The following is an 18,934-nucleotide window of genomic DNA, read 5'->3' on the forward strand; positions in this document are numbered from 1 at the left end:
TTTCTTTCTGTTTAGGATTGAACCCAGAGCTTCACACGTTCTAGAAATTTGCTCTACCACTGAGCCACATCCCCAGCTCTAGCCATGTTTTATAGAACGAAATAGTTTTCTAAAATGAAATCCTTTTATAAAAACCAATCTGCCATGTATGGCAGAATCTTTTTCCTCTTTTCCCTCAGCCTCTTATGTTTCCTTCTTAAGTAAATGATTTCTCTGAGAAACAGCAATAACAAAAAAATCAACTGCTTTGGGGGGGGCTTTTTATGATAAAAAATTCAAAAATCTCTTTGAATATACACACATATACATTTTTTTTCCTGTAGCATCTCTTGGGGTAAATAAATCCCAGTGACTTCCTAAAGGTCTAATTCGATGTTCTCTTCTAAATAGTTACCTAATGGGAGTTTTCTCTTGCATTCAACATGTTGACGACTTCATTCTCTGTGTTGTACTCTGGTGTTTTCTTCTCTTTTGCTTTGTACTCCCAGGAAAGCTTATTCATCATGCCATTCACTGGTACTTATAGTTATAATCTCTTCATCTATAGTCCAGTTCTTTTGCCAAGATTCAGAGTTCTAGTTATAAAACAGTCTTTGTGACTTTCTTGGAATTCCTCTAATGAACCTCAAATTCACTCCAACCTCAAGGGAACAAACACCCCACTCTCCATCATAAATCTTCCTCTCCCATGCTCTCTGTTGATGTAAATGACATTGCCCTTTAGACTTAGCCAGAGACCTCAGACTGGTCTTCATCTCCTCCATTTAAATCCGGGTTCTTTCCCCCCCAACTCCCTCTTCACCATCTGATCTCATACAGTTCCTTCCTCAAGCTTCATGCTATCTTCTCCATTCCAGTTTCGGGTGTATCAGCAATATCCTCTCATTTCTCACTTCCCATCCCAACCCCTCTGCAGTTTCTGCTTGTTAGTTTCAATTAAGAAATGTTTTTGAAGCTGGGTGAACAGTGGCTCACTCTTGTAATCCTTGCTACTCAGGAGGCTGAGATCTGAGAACTGTGTTTTTAAGCTGGCCTAGGCAGGAAAGTCCCCATTACACTTATTGACAATTAACCACCAAAAATCCATAAGTGGAGCTTTGGCTCAAGTGATTGAACACTAACCTTAACCTGGGACAGTGCCCGGGCCCTGAATTCAAGCTCCAGGACTGGTACAACAAAACCAAACCCATAGATTTAATCATGGTAGCACACTGAGTGTGGAGCAGAGTCCTCTGTGATCGATGCTTGCTCATCTCTCTTCAGACTGATTTGCCCTGTGTCCTCCTTTTGCCTCTTAATCTACAGTCAGCCCTACTAAGCAATTTGTGGTTCCACTTCTGGGAACTTTCCATTTGAAGTCTCAGTTTTGGAATGGCATTCTTTTTTTTTCTTCACACTCTCTGTTTCCATATGTCTAACAAACATCTGCTCATATTTTGGGGTTCAAATTAACCTTCCTTTCCTTTTGAAGGACTCTTGCGCCGCTACTTCCAGCCCAATGTGGACTATGTTCTTCTCTGGGCTCCATCTCTACTCATGGATTGTCAATGCCAGTTTGCCTCTCTTGGATTATAAAGTTCTTGAAGCTAGTATCTCTGTCATGAATATCTTATGCCTCCATTCCTAGGTCATGGCAGGAATAAAGGGAATACCTATCACATGAAGAATAAATGAATTAACATGGAGCCCAACCTGTAAGCAAATGGTAAGTGAAGATGGTAATGGACTCCGATTGATTGCAGCCACAGCTGATGTCCTGACTCATCGCCGAGGCCTGCTGCAGACAGCTCTGTTATTTCTAAATCCATCAAGCCTCGGTTTTCATTAATAAACAAGTCGGATGGGTATTTCTATAATGTGAGCTGACTTTCTGGGAGAGAAAATGGGGATGATGGCCCATGATGGTGGCTTGCTTCCTCAGCAATTTGTGAAAACAAATCCCAAATAAACAATTTCCCCTTTCTCCCAAAGTTGGCACTGGCGCAAGTTTTTCTTTTCCAGAATAGTTCTCTGGTCAGGCAGCACTCATTACGCTATAGCTGTTGGCATGAGTGTGCTCTGAATGCATTGGTGGTCAGTCTGGAATACTAAACAGATAGATACCCAGCCCTGAGTTTTGAGAACTGGAGTTTAACAGCTGAGATGCATAAAAATCTCCACCCTCCCTGCTCCTGATGCTCTCTGCTTTCCCCCATACAGAGATGTATTTCAGCAACGGGCTTCATAAGCTGTCCTAATTTCCATACCTGAAGTGAGGAGCAATTAAGATGAGGCAGAAAAGTAATATAGAAGAGTATTTTCTTTTCAGCTTCGCATGCACACACACGATTCTTGTTTGTAGTCTGTCACAGAGATAACATGGATACTAGAGCAATAGATTTTTTTTTAAGTAGCAGAGCTTTGTACTAAATCAATCAACACCTAAACAAAATAAAACCCCTACAACCCCAGCATGTCTATTAATTTCGAGCAGAAAAGCCCGAGGCAGCAAGAAAAGATTGACCCATGCATTAAGTAGAATTGGATAAAGCTAATTTGCAGTGAGTGAAAATAGGTAGATAATATTAAGTTGTCATGGAGGAAAGTAAGTTTTGGACATTCTGCTTTCACAGTACTATATAAACTTATAAAAATACTCAGAGCGGCAGAAAGAAGAACTAAATTTAGACTCTCATTTAATGCATTCAATAGCATGATTCATTTTCCCTCGGTCTTGGTACAGCCTGGGGAATCTGGATATCCAGCAGACAGCACAAGGATGCTTTGTAAATAAGAAGAAGTCTCATTCACTCAAAGGCTGGAAAAGCCAAAGACATCCTATTGTTTTCCCCTGCAAACAAAGGTGAACTGCCAAGAACCTCACCCACTAAACTGTAGAGCTAGATTCCTAAGCTGGTAAGAGTCCATTCAGTCTTAACTTTGCTCTGGCTTTTATTTATTTTGGGTCCGGTCGTGGGGCCTGAACTCTGGGCCTGGGCGCTATCCCTCAGCTCTTCAGCTCAAGGTTAGCACTCTACCACTTGAGCCACAGCGCCACTTCCGGCTTTTTTTCCTGCTTATGTGGTGCTGAGGAATCGAACCCAGGGCCTCATGCATGCAAGGCAAGTGCTCTACCACTGAGCCACCTTCCCAGCCTTGCTCTGGCTTTTCTGTGGCTACTGCTGCAAAAGAATTTTGTATCTAGTGGATACTGTATCTAGTGGAACTGAACTGACCTTTCCTCTTTCATACCCAGTAAAATCCTGACCTGCATGGCTCTCAGAAGCCATGCAACATGGGTGACCCTAATGATACCACCCTAAAGTATGTCATAATTTATGACCACCTGGAGTCTGAGTCCTTTATGGTAGATCTTAGTTGGGTTTTAAAGAGCTAGCAGTATACAGAAGAAGTACATATAAGCAGAGACAATTTGGACCCAAGTATTAGCCAACTGAATAAACAGCTCCATTTCTATGAAGCAAATCATGGTTAGGGCTGGTTTTCAGGGTAAAGTTGACCATCTGCGTCTAGCAACATAGCTTAGATGTGATTTTAAGTGACTCCATCTTTTTTTTTTTTAAATTTTAGTTTTTAAGCCCATTTGAAAGGTAATCATGCAAGTGTCATTCTGGAGACTTTGGGATTCACTGGTAGTATCAGTGTATAGGGCAAGTGCCAGGCAAACAGACAAAAAAGGGTAACATGTATACAAAAGAAAAAAATAGAGTTAGGTAACACTGCCTCCCAGAAGTGAGGGCATTAAAGCTGAGGTGTAGAATTGGTGTTAATCACTCACCCCACAGTTCCCGTTAACACCCCTCCAGATAGCCACCCCAACTAAGAAAGGGCTCATTTCCCCACACATGAAATGGATCCAGCAATTTTGAAGTTAAAAAAAAAAAAGAAAAAGAAGAGTTAGCTATGGAGCACGTGCACCACGTTAAGAATGAGGCGCTCTGAGCTGAGCAAGTGTTTGAATGAGCAGCGCTTGGAGAAAGCCACACAGGGCACATCCACAGGATGAGACTGTCAGACCCTGGGCAGGGCCATGGGTCCTGGTGGATATGAGATCCGATCAGCCTGATCACATGCTTCACAAGCCAACCTGCACGTGGCACAGAGGAGAAGCACGACACTGTAGGGAGGCATAAATGATTGTGTACCTTTCTCAAATGGCTTGGTTCTTGTGTTCCTGGAAAGGTTTGAATCACCAGATGAGACATCCCCATCTTCATTGGGCCCACTCGGCACCATAGTACAGATATCCAATCATGTCAAGGAACAGGGATGCTGGGTGACTTTGGCCAGATATCATGACAGATTTGGAGGGAGAGGGGTAGACTTAGAGAACCACTTGAGAAAGGACGACTGCTCTTTAGCACTCTAGACAGACAACTGGCTGATTTAGCTTAGAACGATGGCTACTGTTGCAGCCAATCTTAGAATGTCGCCAAGGAAGGTAAGAGGTTGGGGAAAGGGTGTCACCAAGATTATATCCATTCAAAGCTGGGTCAGTTACAGGTATTGGGAGTTGAGGGTTGGGAGGGGCGGTAGAAATTTATTCATACACACGTACAGCACCTCAGATGTAATCCACAGGGTGGGAAATCTATTTCCATACTTCATTCACACAAGACACTGCTCTTCCATCTCCAGGGATGGGTTTTTTTTTTCAAGTTCTAAACTACAATCAGCCCTTCTTTGAAAATAGCAATAATAACTCCTCTTGTTCAGCCAAGATGGTGGTGTTTGTTGCACTAGGCTGGGTTCATAGTACAACATCAATAAATGGCCACTTGTAGAGGGACAGACAGAATCCCATTTATAAGATATATCTATAACTCCCTTCTCCCATCTTACATTGTAAAAAAAAAACCAAAACAAAAAAAAAACCCATTAAAATAGAAACACACACACACACAAAACCACGGGGGCTTCATCTCATTTTGGGGAAGCAAGGAGAAGTAGAAGAGGTAAAATAATGTAACTAAGTAGAAAAGCAATTTGCAGGGGGAAAACAACACAGTCTCTGAGGACAATGATCATAGGTGGGCCTTTGAAAGTTTTTTTTTGTTTTTGCTTGTGGGACTATTTGAAAGGAGAATTAAAAAAAATTTTTTTTCCTCTGTCCCCAGGAAAGTGTCATAGTGAAAGCTGTACATTTCAGCCAAGGCATTACAGCAAAGGGACAGAGTTAAAATTCTTTCTCGGTGAGTTTGCTAAGTCTCATGGAACAAATATTTGTTCGAATTAGTTGTCCCAAAAAGTCTTGCTTGCCTCAGATTTTGAGAAGGAAAGGGTATTTGTTAAAAAAAATTCTTTGTGGAGGAAGGAAGGTGACGGTTGTTATATTCTGTTAGCAGAACACTCAGGCCTGCACAAAGTCTCTTTTGCTGCTTAGTCCATAAACGCTGGGTCTCAATCCTACCTGGGATAGGTATGGGGCGGGAGATACTAACTCCTGCTCTTCATCAGCTTTACTACCTAGTTATGTATCCTTTGTTCATATTCAGAGTCCACAGCTCAGATAGCTGGCTGGTCGGCAAGCAAGCAAGCAAGAAAAGCTTGAAAAAATGGGAATTTAACAATGTTGGAATTCAATTCCTCTGGAGGGGTGAAGGATAAGAAAGAGTTGCTCCAGGGATTCGACTCCTCTGCATGGAAATATTTCTTTCCTGATTCTTTCTTCCCAAATAATTTCCCAATGCCTGGTAGGCCCTGACATTTGGTCCAAATAAAATCCTAGAACAGACTCCGAGGTGAACACTATCTTCAAACTCCCTCTAGAAGGAGTGTTTATTACCGAGAATCAGCACTTAATAGGACTTGAAACACTGGAAGCTGGCTGCTTGCTCGGTCTCCACACTGAATCAGTTCATGATATACTTAATTATTGTTTTTTAATCCTGGCATTGACAGAAAGCAAGTCAGTCTATGACCTAAGGCATTTTTCCATACTTCTCGGCAATGACTTCTAGCTTCCTGTGAGTCTCAGTAGCACATAATTTCAGACAGTGGCAAGGGGAGTTGGAATAATTTCTAGTGCGAGGAAAACATGCAGATGTCTGCCCTGACTCTTGAATTCGCACGGCAAAACAGTGAATTGTTTATTTGTTCCGAGGTCCAACTCAAGGAATTGATTTTCAAAGGCTAAGACTGAGGGCTGGGGTAGGAATGGGGACTTGTACGACATAATATATCCCTGATATATTATGAAATATCTGACACCCGGTCTTTAGCTTTTAAATGAATCACAGAAAAATTTAGGTCTTTTAAAGGGATTCATTTTTGGATCAAATTTGGCATATTTGATGAAGAGAATTGGTGTCACTAAAAGGTCATACCTGATGATACACCTTGAAAAATGCTTTGTTAAAAGTTTATATTCACCTTCTGCAATTGTTTGTTTCCACCAAGATAGCAAGCTAGGGATCGGTCCTCTATCTTGAGCCATTTATTGAGAACAAACAAATGAACTTGGAAAAGAAGTGACTCAATTGAAGTTAAATACCTGACTTTGGTGTATGAGAATCATAAACTTGCTTACGGTCTATCTGGTCTGCAAACACTTCCCCATAAATCATCCAGTAGGGCATGTAGAAGATATTCTTGGCCAATTTCCATGATGGTTCCTCATTGGGAAAGAGGATAGCTTGTCTGGCGACCCCGAAGCTCATCAGCACCACCAGCATGATGATGACAAAGTACATCATGTCTATCATCTGGAAGGTGGAGAAGCAGAAGGAGACACAAAAGAAAACCCACGTGATTCAGTTTCTCTGGAGGCCATCTTTGATTCACTTTCTAGGCTCCTGCTAAGAAATGTCTTGATAGGGAGTTATGTCTAGATAAGAAGAAAGTTGGTCTATGTCTCCAGAATCTTATCGGAATCTTATCATGCAATAAATAGAGCCCTTTCTTTTTCTTCTCTTCCCCCCATTGTTGTTGGTCATGGGCTTGAACTTGGGGCCTGATGCCCTGTCTCTGGGCTCTATTGCTCAAGGCTAGTGCTCTACCACTGGTTTTCTGAGGGTTAACTGGAGATAGGAATCTCAGGGATTTTCCTTCCCTGGGCTGGCTTTGAACCACGATCCTCAGATGTCAGCCTCTGGAGTTGCTAGGATTACATATGTGAGCTACCAGTGCCCATCTAGGGCCCTTCCTTTTTCATGGATTTCTGTGGGACTTATTCAAGTCTATGCATAGGAGTCATGTAACATGGAGGCTTGTGTCAGCACAAGCTTTTCTTTCTGCTTTTAGGAGAGGCCAGGTATCCTCTTTGAGTCTTTTTCTTCCTAGCAAAATTGGAATTGGGATAGTTGAACTATTTTAAGAACTAGTGCAATGTAGTACCTTCCCTTTCTCAGTTGCAAAAGGCTAACAAAGAATTAGAAAGCTCAAGAAAAATATTTTTTGAATAAATAAATCTAGGACGAATCAAATCTCCATCGTATTCTTATTCTGATGGCCTCATCCCAATGCATGCTATTCTACACATACCAGGCTCTCAGAGTTTTTTTTTCTTCTTTTTTTCTTATACTTCTTCTGCAGGGTTTCCTGTTAGTGATGGAGGAAAGTTTCTTGGAGTCATGTGGACTAAGGAGCTACACCTGTTTCTGCTGTTGAAATGATGGATTTTTCTCCTTGGAATATTTAAAAAGTCCTTTTGCCTGCATCCCCAAGCACTCTTTCTTTCTGGTTATTCCTTCCACTACTTCTCATCTGTTTCACTATTATTTGGGATCTGTTCCTCACATGGCAAATGCTTTCTTCATACCACCTCAATAGAGGAGGTTGTAATAATCATTGATTTGGGCTGGCTACGTTACTCACGGTACCTCTGATAATTGTGGTAGGTGTAAGGTGTATGATGCATTACAGAACCCCTCACCCCACCCTCACCCCCACTTTTTTTTTGTACTTTGATACAGGATCTCACAATTTAACCTGGGTTGGTTGTGAACTATCAGGGTGGCACTGAATTCTTGATCTTCCTGCCTTAGTCTCACAAGTGTTGGTTCCACTAATTGTTTCCAGACTGAAACCGGAAGACAAAGGATCTCTTTCCTTTTTGCTAACATAGTGTTTCCTTCTTTGTAATTCAGCATGCCTGAGGCTGAGCACTCCACTCGGGTATCTTATCTTCCCGAAAAGATATTAACAAAATGATATGCACATCTAAAAAAAAGACGAATGCTAATTTTATCAATGATGTTGAAGTCTACAAATGATGTCATTAAAAATTGTTTTTGTACTAGGGATTGACCCCCAAACCTAATGTATGCTAAGCACACACTCTAGGACTGTTTACATACCCATCCTCCAGATTAGAATGAAGAGTTTGCTTTGAGAGAGTAGAGTTACCAAATTTGGATATTATAACCTTCCTGGAATTCTCCAAGACATGGATATCTCAATCGATTTTAGATCAATTAACCAACTTGCAAAACAACTTTATATATTTATTTATTTACTCATTTATTTTGCCTGTCCTGGGGCTTGAACTCAGGGCCTGGTTACTGTCCCTGAGCTTCTTTTGCTCAAGGATAGTGCTCTACCCACTTGGCCACAGCACCACTTCTGGCCTTTTGGGCCTTTCTGGAGCAGTTTATTGGAGATATGAATCTCACAGACTTTTCTGGACAGGCTGGAGCCAAACTGTGATCCTCAGATCTCAGCTTCCTGAGTAGCTAGGATTATAGGTGTGAGCCACCAGAGCCTGGCTTCAAAGCAACTTTAAAATACATTGCCTAAGTGTTGTGTGAATTTGAAACTAAATAGGAATCTGTCCAAACTTCTTGTGGCTTATTGTCATAAATATATTATTCCTTCAGTTTAGTGGTCACAGAAGCCTCTCTTCAACAGGCAAGCTGGTTGTGTTGAAACTGTCTTACAGGAAACATGGGTCAGTTCTCTTTCCCTGTTCTATTTTGCAATAGCTTCTCAGCACTTACTTATAAGTAGTTTCTTCAATGAAAGAGCACACATGGGCCTTCATGCTATGCCTGTTTCCACTGACTAAAAGATGGGTGGGAGAGGAAAGTATGTGTTCATGAGATTTAGGAGCCAACGTGACTCAAGAAAAGGCAGCCAATAAATACAGAAAGTCTACTCAGTTAATTTCTCAGGAGTGTTTTCATTCGGGTTGATTCTGATATCTATCCACAGGTTCAAAATAATCAAAGAGATGAAACACACGCTTCAAATGCTTAGCCACATCGACGTTTGAATCTTCACTTTCATATGAATACCCAAATCTGAGCATGATTCAGGGGCTGGCTTCTTTTGTTTTCAAAGCTAAAACATCCAGTTAGTTCAACAGTTGGATCTGGTCCTCTTCTTAGAAGTATCTTCCAGTGTGTTCCACAGAAGAGAGTACACACTGTAGGAGTAATAGGGTGCATGCTCTCCTCTCAGATATCACCCCAACCTAGATTTTGGGTTTTTTTTTCTCTGCTGGTAAAAATAGCTACATGGAAATAAAATCTACAACCCCCTCAAAAAAAGTGAAGGGACTATACACACATACAAAAAAAAGTGAAGGGACTATATACACATACAAAAAAAAAGGATGTATGAAAATTAAGGTGTTTTTATTCATTGTTAACTAAAAAGCAAGCTGGGCACTGGTGGCTCATACCTTTAATCGTAGCTACTCAGAAGGCTGAGATCTGAGGATTGCAGTTTAAAGTCAGTAGAAAAGTCCCTAAGAGACTTTTATCTCCAATCAACCAATCAGAAACCAGAAGTGGAGTTGTAGCTCAAGTGGTAGAGCACTAGTTTTGAGTAAAAGAGCTCAGGGGCGATGAGTAGGCCCTGAATTCAAGCATTATAACTAATAAAGAAAGAAGAAGGAAAGAAGGAAAGAAAAGAAAGAAAGGAAAGCATGAGGAAAGAAAGAAAGAAAAAGAAAGGAAGGAAGGAAGGAAGGAAGGAAGGAAGGAAGGAAGGAAGGAAGGAAGGAAGGAAGGAAGGAAGGAGGGAAGAAGGGAAGGGAAGGGAAGGGAAGGGGAGGGAAGGGAATGGACATAAAGACCTGGGATGAGTTGCTTAATCTTCTTGTTTATTTTATTGATGTCTGTCCTGGGGCTTGAACTTAGGCCTTGGACGCTGTCTTTGAGCTAGGTTTTTTTTTTTTTTTTTTAATTTATTCTCAAGGCTAGTGTTCTACCAGTTCCACTTCTGGCTTTTAAATTAGAGATGAGAATTTCACAGACTTGCGTGCCAGCACTGGCTTCAAACTTCAATCCTCACATCTCAGCCGTCTGAGTAGCGAGGATTATAGGCGAGCACCACTGTCACCCTGTAGTACGCTTAGCAATTTCCCCTGAGAGGTGGAATATGAAAGAATAGTGTGGGGATTGCAAGGGATTTGGGGCCTGCAGATCAACTGACCTCACACTGGAAACAGGTTTTCTATGTGGTTAGACACTTGGAGCACTGGTTTCTTCTAAAATACAAAGACATAGTGAACTGGTTTTAATGAACGCCTGGCAATCTTCTATCTAGCAGTGTTGTCCGCTGTCTGTCTCTAGCCCTCAGGTTATTAGCAGGTTACCTGATGTTTACTATTGGAAGGGGACCTGCTCCTATTGAAGGTTTTCTGAATAAACACATCTGGAAAGATTTTGTTAAGCTTCCAGCCTGGCATTCCATCTGGCTGACTGATAAATTCTACAGGCATTATTTTTTTCTACCTTCTGGATCAATGACTCACTTTTTGAACTAATTATCTTGAAAGCCTCATGAGGGACAAGTCCTTGAGTACCCTCATTTCCTACTTATTCTTGACTGATAAATGAAGTCACTCACAAGTTAAAAGGTAGAGAAAATGCAGTACATTGCTCTTGTTCACTCCTCAGTCAGGCGTTATTCTAGTCAAAACTGGGCATAATTATGTCATCGTCAAAATAATAGGCATAGATTTTTAAAGGAGCTTGCTGCATTTGTGCAATATTAGTTTATTTCAAGTATGCCACTTTAGACTTTTAAAACATAGATTTGGTTTGCTTAGGTCTTTGTAGATTTTATTTGCTAAAAGAAGGCAAGAAATATAAAGAAAATATAGAGAAAAAGTAAGATAACCATCAGAAAAAAAATAATCTCTCCAATTTAATAATCCTTTATAGAGGTCACATTTGTAACCCTGGGATATTCCGTCAGGTGTAGAGATCTATTTTTTATTGTTATAATTCTGTGTGTGTGTGTGTGTGTGTGTGTGTGTGTGTGTGTGTGTGTTTCTATATACTACGGGCATCTAGTGAACAGAGGCTGAGGGCACTGCTAAACAGCTTGTGATGCAAGGAGTGGTATCATACAACAAGGAATTACCCAGGCAAAACCAGCTGTTACATTTCTATAATCCCAACACTGGGAGGAGAGGCAGGAAGATTTTTGAGTTCAAGGAGGCTAGTCTAGGATATATAGTGAGACCCTGTTTCCAAAAAAAATGAAATCAAAACAATCAAAGACAAAAACAAAAACAACAAAGCAGTCCAAACTATCCAGAGTATCAAGGTTAAAAAAAATTGGTCTGATTTTCGAACCATTTCAATGTTCTTTGTTTTCATTGACTCAGGGCCTGGGCACTGTCCTTCAGCTCTTCAGCTCAAGGCTAGCACTCTACTTACTACTTGAGCCACAGCACCACTTCCGGTTTTCTGGTGGTTAATTAGAGTTAAGAGTCTCCTGTCCTTTCCTGCCCAGGCTGGCTTTGAACCATGATCCTTAGATCTCAGCTTTCTGAGTAGCTAGGATTACAGGTGTGAGCCACCAGCGTCCCTCTTAGACATAGGAATTTCCACCACAATCTCAAATTCTTAAGATACAATAAGCTAATAGAGTAATACATTTGTCCTATTTAAAAAATATTCAATTGATCTGGGGCTCAGTTTTGGCTAACTGAGGCTTGGGAATTCAAGTTTTTCCTCTCCAGAATAAGTCTGGTGACAATTCGTCCTAAACAATGCCAATATGACAAACACTAAGCTTATATACACAAAGGTCCTAGATATATTGCAGAATAACCATGTTCAGTTACTATTTGTATTTTCATTGTACTTTATATGTCATATAAACAATGATAAAAGATATAATCAGTCAACTATGAGCCAGCCATTGTTGGAAATTTAACATGTGTGTTACAACCATCATAATCACATGATACTCATTTATTACTAATTACCACTTTAGACATGAATAAACTAAGTCTCTAAGAGGTTTAGTAAATCACTCAAGGCCTCCTATCCAATTCAGTCTGGATTCAAGTTTTTCTTCTCTTTTTTTTGGGGGGGGTCCAATCGTGGGGCCTGAACTCTGGGCCTGGGCGCTGTCCCTCAGCTCTTCAGCTCAAGGCTAGCGCTCTACCACTTGAGCCACAGCACCACTTCCGGCTTTTTTCTTTTTGCTTATGTGGTGCTGAGGAATCAAACCCAGGGCCTCATGCATGCAAGGCAAGCGCTCTACCACTGAGCCACCTTCCCAGCCCTCAAGTTTTTCTTCTCTTTGCATGACTTTGCCAGTGAGTTTTGTGGGAAGAGTTTTGGTCACTTAAGATTCATTTCAGTGAAGTTATACACAGCGATGTTTAAGAAATCTTGAGTTTGCAATGATGTATTAGTAAAACTTGAGTGATACTGAGAACGAGCCTCTGATAGCACTTGTTGGTTTCAACAGCTCTTAGGAGGTAAATGAACACTATTAAAAAATAGATTGTTATTAAGAGGCATCTTCCCAGGTTAGGTGGAATATGCTTAGCATGTCTCATAAAGGTGAAGTATTTGAGAAAGTTAGGGCAGTAGATGAACTGGCAAAAGTGCCAATATCTGGCTTCAGGCTCGGGTTCTTTCCGTGGTGAGTCTGAGGAGAGATCACCCTTATTCCTCCACTCACAAGCTCCAGCTGTCCTGCTGGGGTTTACACTGAACAAGGCTGGGTGCGGCCCTGGGGTCCATGACGACCAGAATCAGCACTCACCTGTTTGTGCAGACTCATAGAACTTGTCACTTGGGATTTTCTTTTCTTTTCTTTTTGTCGGTTATGGGGCTTGAAATCAGGGCCTGGGCACTGTCCTTGAGCTCTTTCATTCAAGGCTAGCACTCTACACACTTCGAACCACAGTGCTACTTCTGCTTTTCTGGTGATTAATTGGAAATAAGAGTCTCCTGGACTTTCCTGCCTGGGCTGGCTTTAATCTCAGCCTCCTGAGTAGATAGGATTATAGGCGGGAGTCACTGGTGCCTGGCCTCTCTCTCTCTCTCTCTCTCTCTCTCCTCTCTCTCTCTCTCTCTCTCTCTCTCTCTCTCTCTCTCTCTCTCTCTTCTTTCTTCTCCTCCTCGCCTTTCTTCTTTGCTTCCTCCCTCTCTCTCCCCCTCACTTTTCTTTCTTTCTTTCTCTCTCTCTTCTTTCCCTTCCTTCCTTCCTTCCTTCCTTCCTCCCTCCCTCCCTCCCTTCTTTCTTTCTTTCTCTCCTTCTTTCCTTCCCTCCCTCTTTCTTTCCTTCCTTCCTCCCTCCCTTCTCCATATCCCCTCCCCTCTCTTTCTTTCTTTTCTCTTTCTCCCCTCCTTCTTTTCTTCTTTCCTTTCTTTTTCTCTTTCTCTCCTTCCTTCTTTTCTTCCTTCCCTCCTTCCTTTCTTCCTTCTTCCCTCCCTCCCTCCTCCATACCCCTTCCTTCCTTCCTTCCTTCTTTCCTTCCTTTCTTTTTCTTTTTCTTTTTGCCAGTCATGGGGCCTAAACTCTGGGCCTGGGCACTGTCCCTCTGCTCTTCTGCTCAAGGCTAGTGCTCTACCACTTGAGCCATAGCGCCACTTCCAGCCTTTTCTGCTTATGTGGTGCTGAGGAATTGAACCCAGGGCCTCATGTATTCAAGGCAAGCGCTCTACCACTGAGCCACCTTCCCAGCCCTTCCTTCCTTCCTTCCTGTTCTTTATCTTTCTCTCTTTCTCTCCTTCCTTCCTTACTTCCCTTCTTCTCTCCCTCCCTCCCTCCTCCATGCCCCTCCCTCCCTCCCTCTCTTTCTTTCTTTCTTTCTTTCTTTCTTTTTTCTCTCCTTCCTTCTTTCCTTCCTTCCCTCCTGCCTTTCTTCCTTCTTCCCTCCCTCCCTCCTCCATACCCCTTCCTTCCTTCTTCCCTCACTCCTCCTCTATACTCCCTCCTTCCGTCCCTCCCTCAAATGTAAACTCCATGGGAATTCTTTCCTGACTCATGCTTCTTTTTATTTTTGGTGATACTGGGAATTGAACCCAGGGCCTCATTATACCATTTGAGTTCTGCCCCGGTCCTCCTACTCATTTCTTTTAAAATTTGTCTTTGAGATAGAATCCTGCTAACTGCCTGAGCTGCCAAAGAGCTGCGATTATAGATGTGCTCTACATGACCTGCTCATGTGCTTTTTTATTTTTTGTATTTTAGACATATCTGGATTCTCTGCCTCCCTCCCTCCCTCTTTCTTTTCCTTCCTTCCTTCCTTCCTTCCTTCCTTCCTTCCTTCCTTCCTTCCTTCCTTCCTTCCTTCCTTCCTTCCTTCCTTCCTTCCTTCCTTCCTTCTTTCCTTCCTTCCTTTTCAATCTCATGGAAAGAACATCTATATGTACTGAAGACCTAGGCCAGGGCCTAGCACAAAAGAGATGATCTTTACATATTTTTTCAGTTTGCAAATGCAAATTTTGGTGCATAGAGGTAGTCAGCAGGTCCAAATGCATTCTATTCCTCTTCCCATTATCACCACTCCTCCCCAAGAACTTACAGCATGGAATCAAAGGATTTCACTCACCATTTTCCCAATCATCATTACGTAAGGGCCTAGATACTTGTTCACGCCAAAGATGTCTAGTAAGCGGATGTACCAATAAATGATGTTCACACAATAGATGACGCGGCCATCACTCCTGAAGGGCTGGTCTTGAAGCCGCAGGATCATTCCCACGGAGAACAAAAGGATGGCGATTAGGTCGGTGACATTCCAGTATTCCTGCAGCCACACTTTCACTTTCTGCAGCAGCTTGCCCGGCTCTGACATCAGAATCTACAAGGCAGGAAGGAGACAGGGTGGTGAGCGGGGCTTTCTTACCTACATTTTCAGCCCCTGTTGGCCTACAGCAGAAGTTGCATCTACTTGGATGCTTGCGTGCTATGGGGACACAACCAAATCAACTCTCTGAGATGACTGGACTTCTGACGTGCATTGGGTTTTGCTGTACCATTGTTTAGATGCAATACACTGCGGATCTTCTCCCCGAACCCTCCTCCATTCTAGTAAACAACTCTACCATATTTGGTTACTCAGGCCGTGCCTGTAGGAGGATTCCATTTTTCTCTTACTTCAACTCCTTTTTGCCAGCTCTACTTTCTGCTTCAAGCTTATCTGTTGGGTGGAATTCTTCATTTTATTCTGTTCTATTTTACTTCATGGTACTGGACAATTGATCTAGGACCTCATGCATGCTATATAAAAGCTTTACCATGAAGCTACATCTCCAGCACTTTAATTTTGTTCTTCTTTTTAAATTTTGAGCCAGGGTCTTGCCCAGATTGGTCCCAGGCTCTCCCTCTTTCTACCTCAGCCTCCTGAGTAGCTAGCTGGGATTACATGTGTGCATTACCACACCTGGCCAAAGTAGAGTTCTTTGTTTATCTTAAACCTACCAGGGCTATCCCACATGAGGAAATGTACATCTGCACAGCAACTAAGGTAAATTAAAATACGAGCATACTTAAGCTTTCTGAGCTTCTTCTGCATACAGAGGAAAAGTTATCATCTGCATTGTGGCCTCCCCTCACATCCCTCCATTTCTCTCTCCCTCTCTACTCTGGTTCAGATGCCACTATCAGAAGTGACACCCATCCTGCACCATATAGTCTGCCCCAAGGTGTGAGAGGCCAGGAGACCCACTTATTGGCCCTGTTCAGCTGGGACACTTTCACAGATCACAGATCTTTAATGATTATCCTGAGATCCCATGTCTTCAAGCTATGACCCATCCTCCTCGCACTCAAGACCTCTCCAAGGGAGGCAACCAGGGCTATGAGCAGCTAGTTCTTTGAATCTTTATGTCGACTCTACAGCTTCCTGCTGATCTCAAATACTGAAAACGGGAGTTTGGGGGATTCTAAGGTGGAACAAGATACCAAGAGCTACTAGGTAGCACCACTCTCTATCTTCCATAGTTTCTCCTCCCTAAGACCTAACACAGAGGTTTTTAATCATCATTGTATATCAAAATCACAGGCGAAAGCTCAGGTGGCTGGGCCCTGCACTCCACCTTTAGCAGTCCTAGGATGGGACTGAAGATCTGCTTTTCTGGCAAGTGATAGGCCCTGCTGGTGACTAGTCTGAGAACCACTGTCTTACCCTATCCCCATAGTGAATGGTATCTGATGGTCTCTTAGCCTCTGGCTCTGTCTTAACTAGGCAATCAATCAATCAATCAATCAATCAATCAATCAATCAATCAATCAATCAATCAATGTCTGTCTATGTGGGAGAAGCCCTCTTTCTCCAAGGATGACAATGGTTTTCAAAACCTTTGCTCCGACTGTGTTAAAACTGCTAGCCATAGAGGTTTACAGTATAAATTTTAAATATGGAAAACTTTTTGGGGGGTGAGGTCTCAATAGTCAAGGAAAAGAGGAAAGGAGAGCAGCTGGGGGGCAGTGGAGTAAAAGGGCAGGCATCCTTCACTCTACTCCTTCACCTCTTGAGCAGTCCGTTGGTACCTGCCTTCAATATCCTTTGATCCTGCAAAGCATCCTGGGGACGGTAAAGAGCCGTGAATCTCAGACACCCAGCAGGGGTCAGAACGAGCCCTCCTTTCTAACTGGAAGACGCAAAAACCACGAATCCTCCGAATCCGTGTTCCCGTATCTGTACAGTGGAGTTGCTTTACAGCCACCCTGTTGACCTCACAGAGCAGTGGGGGAGAAAAACCCGGATGAGATCATGTCTCCTCAGGCCTGGTAAACAGTGCTGTGAGAGCTGCTATGAAGAGATTACCATGGATGGCTCTGGTGATGATAGGCAAAGAAGTAGATGGCGATGGAATGGGAGGGCAGTGTGTAAAAATCCCCCACAAAACCATCCTTGTGTACGCAGGGAAGGCACGGCAGTGTGCACACTTTTTCCACGGTTCCAGGAGTTTGCATCTGAGGGCGTTGTGTGCACTGGGAAGGGGCAGGAAGACGGGAGCCTTTGGCATCCATCACTCTCAGTCTTCTGACCGAGTTCAGATCAGGGACACGGGGAGAGAGAGAGAGAGAGAGGGACAAGTTCATGGAGAGAAGGGTCAGGCACAAAGGTGGGTGACACTCTCCCCCCCAGCTTCCTCAGAAGCCAGGATGTTTCAGCTGACCTCTTCCTGACCCTGGGCCTCACAAGTCCTGTCTTCCCACTCATGACACACACACACACACCACTTCGGAAGAAATGGATAGCCAGGCCTGGAGGTTCCTGGCGGCCTGCCTGCTTGGCAGCCTCTGCTAGAACAGTCCGTGGAGTACAGGCTGCTCCCTGTCTTCTTCCAGCCTAGTCCCTGGAGAGCCTCCAATCTCTGGGCTCCAGTCTTTCCCTCTTCTGCTTATCATGGGGAAGGAATATGTGTCTAGGGGAGTGTGCCAGCTGGCGCTGCCCTGCACCAGGAGAGGCCTCCAGGAGGAGTGGGCTCGGGGCTCAGGCAGCAACACAAAGACCCAAGCACATTTATGACTGTTTGGTAGTGGACAGACAGGAAAATCCACAGCTCTGGCAAAGAAGCCGAAAGCGCTGTGAATGGGAAGACCTTGGGGGTGGACAACGGGTGGGAATATCCAAATCCATTCCAGCACTTTTGTTCGTGTGTCATTTAATCCAGTCCTTCATAAAATAAGAATAGGGTTGTGTGTGTGTGTGTGTGTGTGTGTGTGTGTGTGTGTGTGTGTGTGCTCACTTAGTATGTGCAAGACTCTGTATACTATTCCCTAAACAATAAGAAAGGAAAAAAAGTAGACTAGTATATTCCTAAGTTCTGAGGATGGGAAACATGTTTGTGAAGAGAGCTCCAGGTTCAAGAAACCCCAAAGAAAGCGACCTGAATGGAGAGAAGAGTTTTTGTCAGATTTTTGCTGTTTTCAATGATTCCTATGCGACTGCATCTCACAGATATCCCAGCCTTTGGGAAGATCTTTTTGCCTATAGTTCTCTGTGGAACATTCTAGAGAGGCAGTTTTCAAGAAGGCAGGGACCCTTGACCCTTTCGTCTCCGTGATGAAGCGGGTTTGTGGGAATTTTCCTTTTCCTTGTTCTCCAGCTCTTAGCGCGGCAGTGGACGTGCCTGGAGCCTTTTCTCAAAACAAACAAGCAAACACACAAGCAAAAATGGCCTTTTCTGCTCATTGCAGTTGCAGGGAAGATGGAGAGAAGTCAGCACGGCTTCCCAAGTCTGCCTTCCCTGACTCCTTCCTCTGGTGAGCTGAGTTGGTGGCAGGTGTGGAGCAAGCTAACAGAGCCCTCTTGTGGATCCTCGTTTAATCCCACTCACTTTGGAAGCTCTTGTCATCTGAAGAGCACAGATAGGATCAGCTTTCTTTCTCTCTCTCTCTCTTTTAAATGAACTATTTTATTATTTTTCTAGAGCCATTTTAGAATCGCAACAAAATTGAGAGGAAGTTACTAAAGAGATTTCCCATAGTCCCCTCTGTCCTTCGACACCGGCATCACCTGATTATCAACTTCTTCCATCAGAATTTCTAGCTTTCCTTGGCTCTCACTCTTGGTGTTGAACTTCCTATGGGTTTAGACAAATGTATCTGCGGCGTTGTATCATATAGAATGTTTTCATGTCCCAAACACCCCCTGTGATCTCCCTATATTCATCTCAACCCCTGATTGAGATCTGGTAATCATGCATCTTTTTTGCCATCTCCATACTTTTTGCCTTTTCCTGAATGCTATATAGCTAGAGCAACGCAGTATGTAGCCTTT

The 18,934-nt window shown here is 43.0% G+C and overlaps 1 protein-coding gene across 18 annotated transcripts in view; it reads right to left on the reverse strand.

The window, feature by feature from the left end:
* The window catches only part of Trpm3 (transient receptor potential cation channel subfamily M member 3), a 517,403-nt gene that overhangs the window by 51,482 nt on the left and 446,987 nt on the right, over positions 1-18,934 (reverse strand). For 10 of the 18 annotated variants that reach the window (XM_070035727.1, XM_070035724.1, XM_070035722.1 and 7 more), the window contains 2 exons: positions 14,753-15,004; positions 6,494-6,704 (listed from right to left, as the gene is read on the reverse strand). In XM_070035727.1, coding sequence (XP_069891828.1) covers positions 6,494-6,704; positions 14,753-15,004 — 463 coding nt within the window. The remainder of the gene's footprint in view (positions 1-6,493; positions 6,705-14,752; positions 15,005-18,934) is intronic. The other 8 variants (XM_070035730.1, XM_070035729.1, XM_070035728.1 and 5 more) reach the window with 1 other exon arrangement.

This window comes from Dipodomys merriami, unplaced genomic scaffold (genome assembly GCF_024711535.1).
Source record: "Dipodomys merriami isolate MVZ:Mamm:240054 unplaced genomic scaffold, mDipMer1.0.p SCAF_26, whole genome shotgun sequence".
Lineage (NCBI taxonomy): Eukaryota > Metazoa > Chordata > Mammalia > Rodentia > Heteromyidae > Dipodomys > Dipodomys merriami.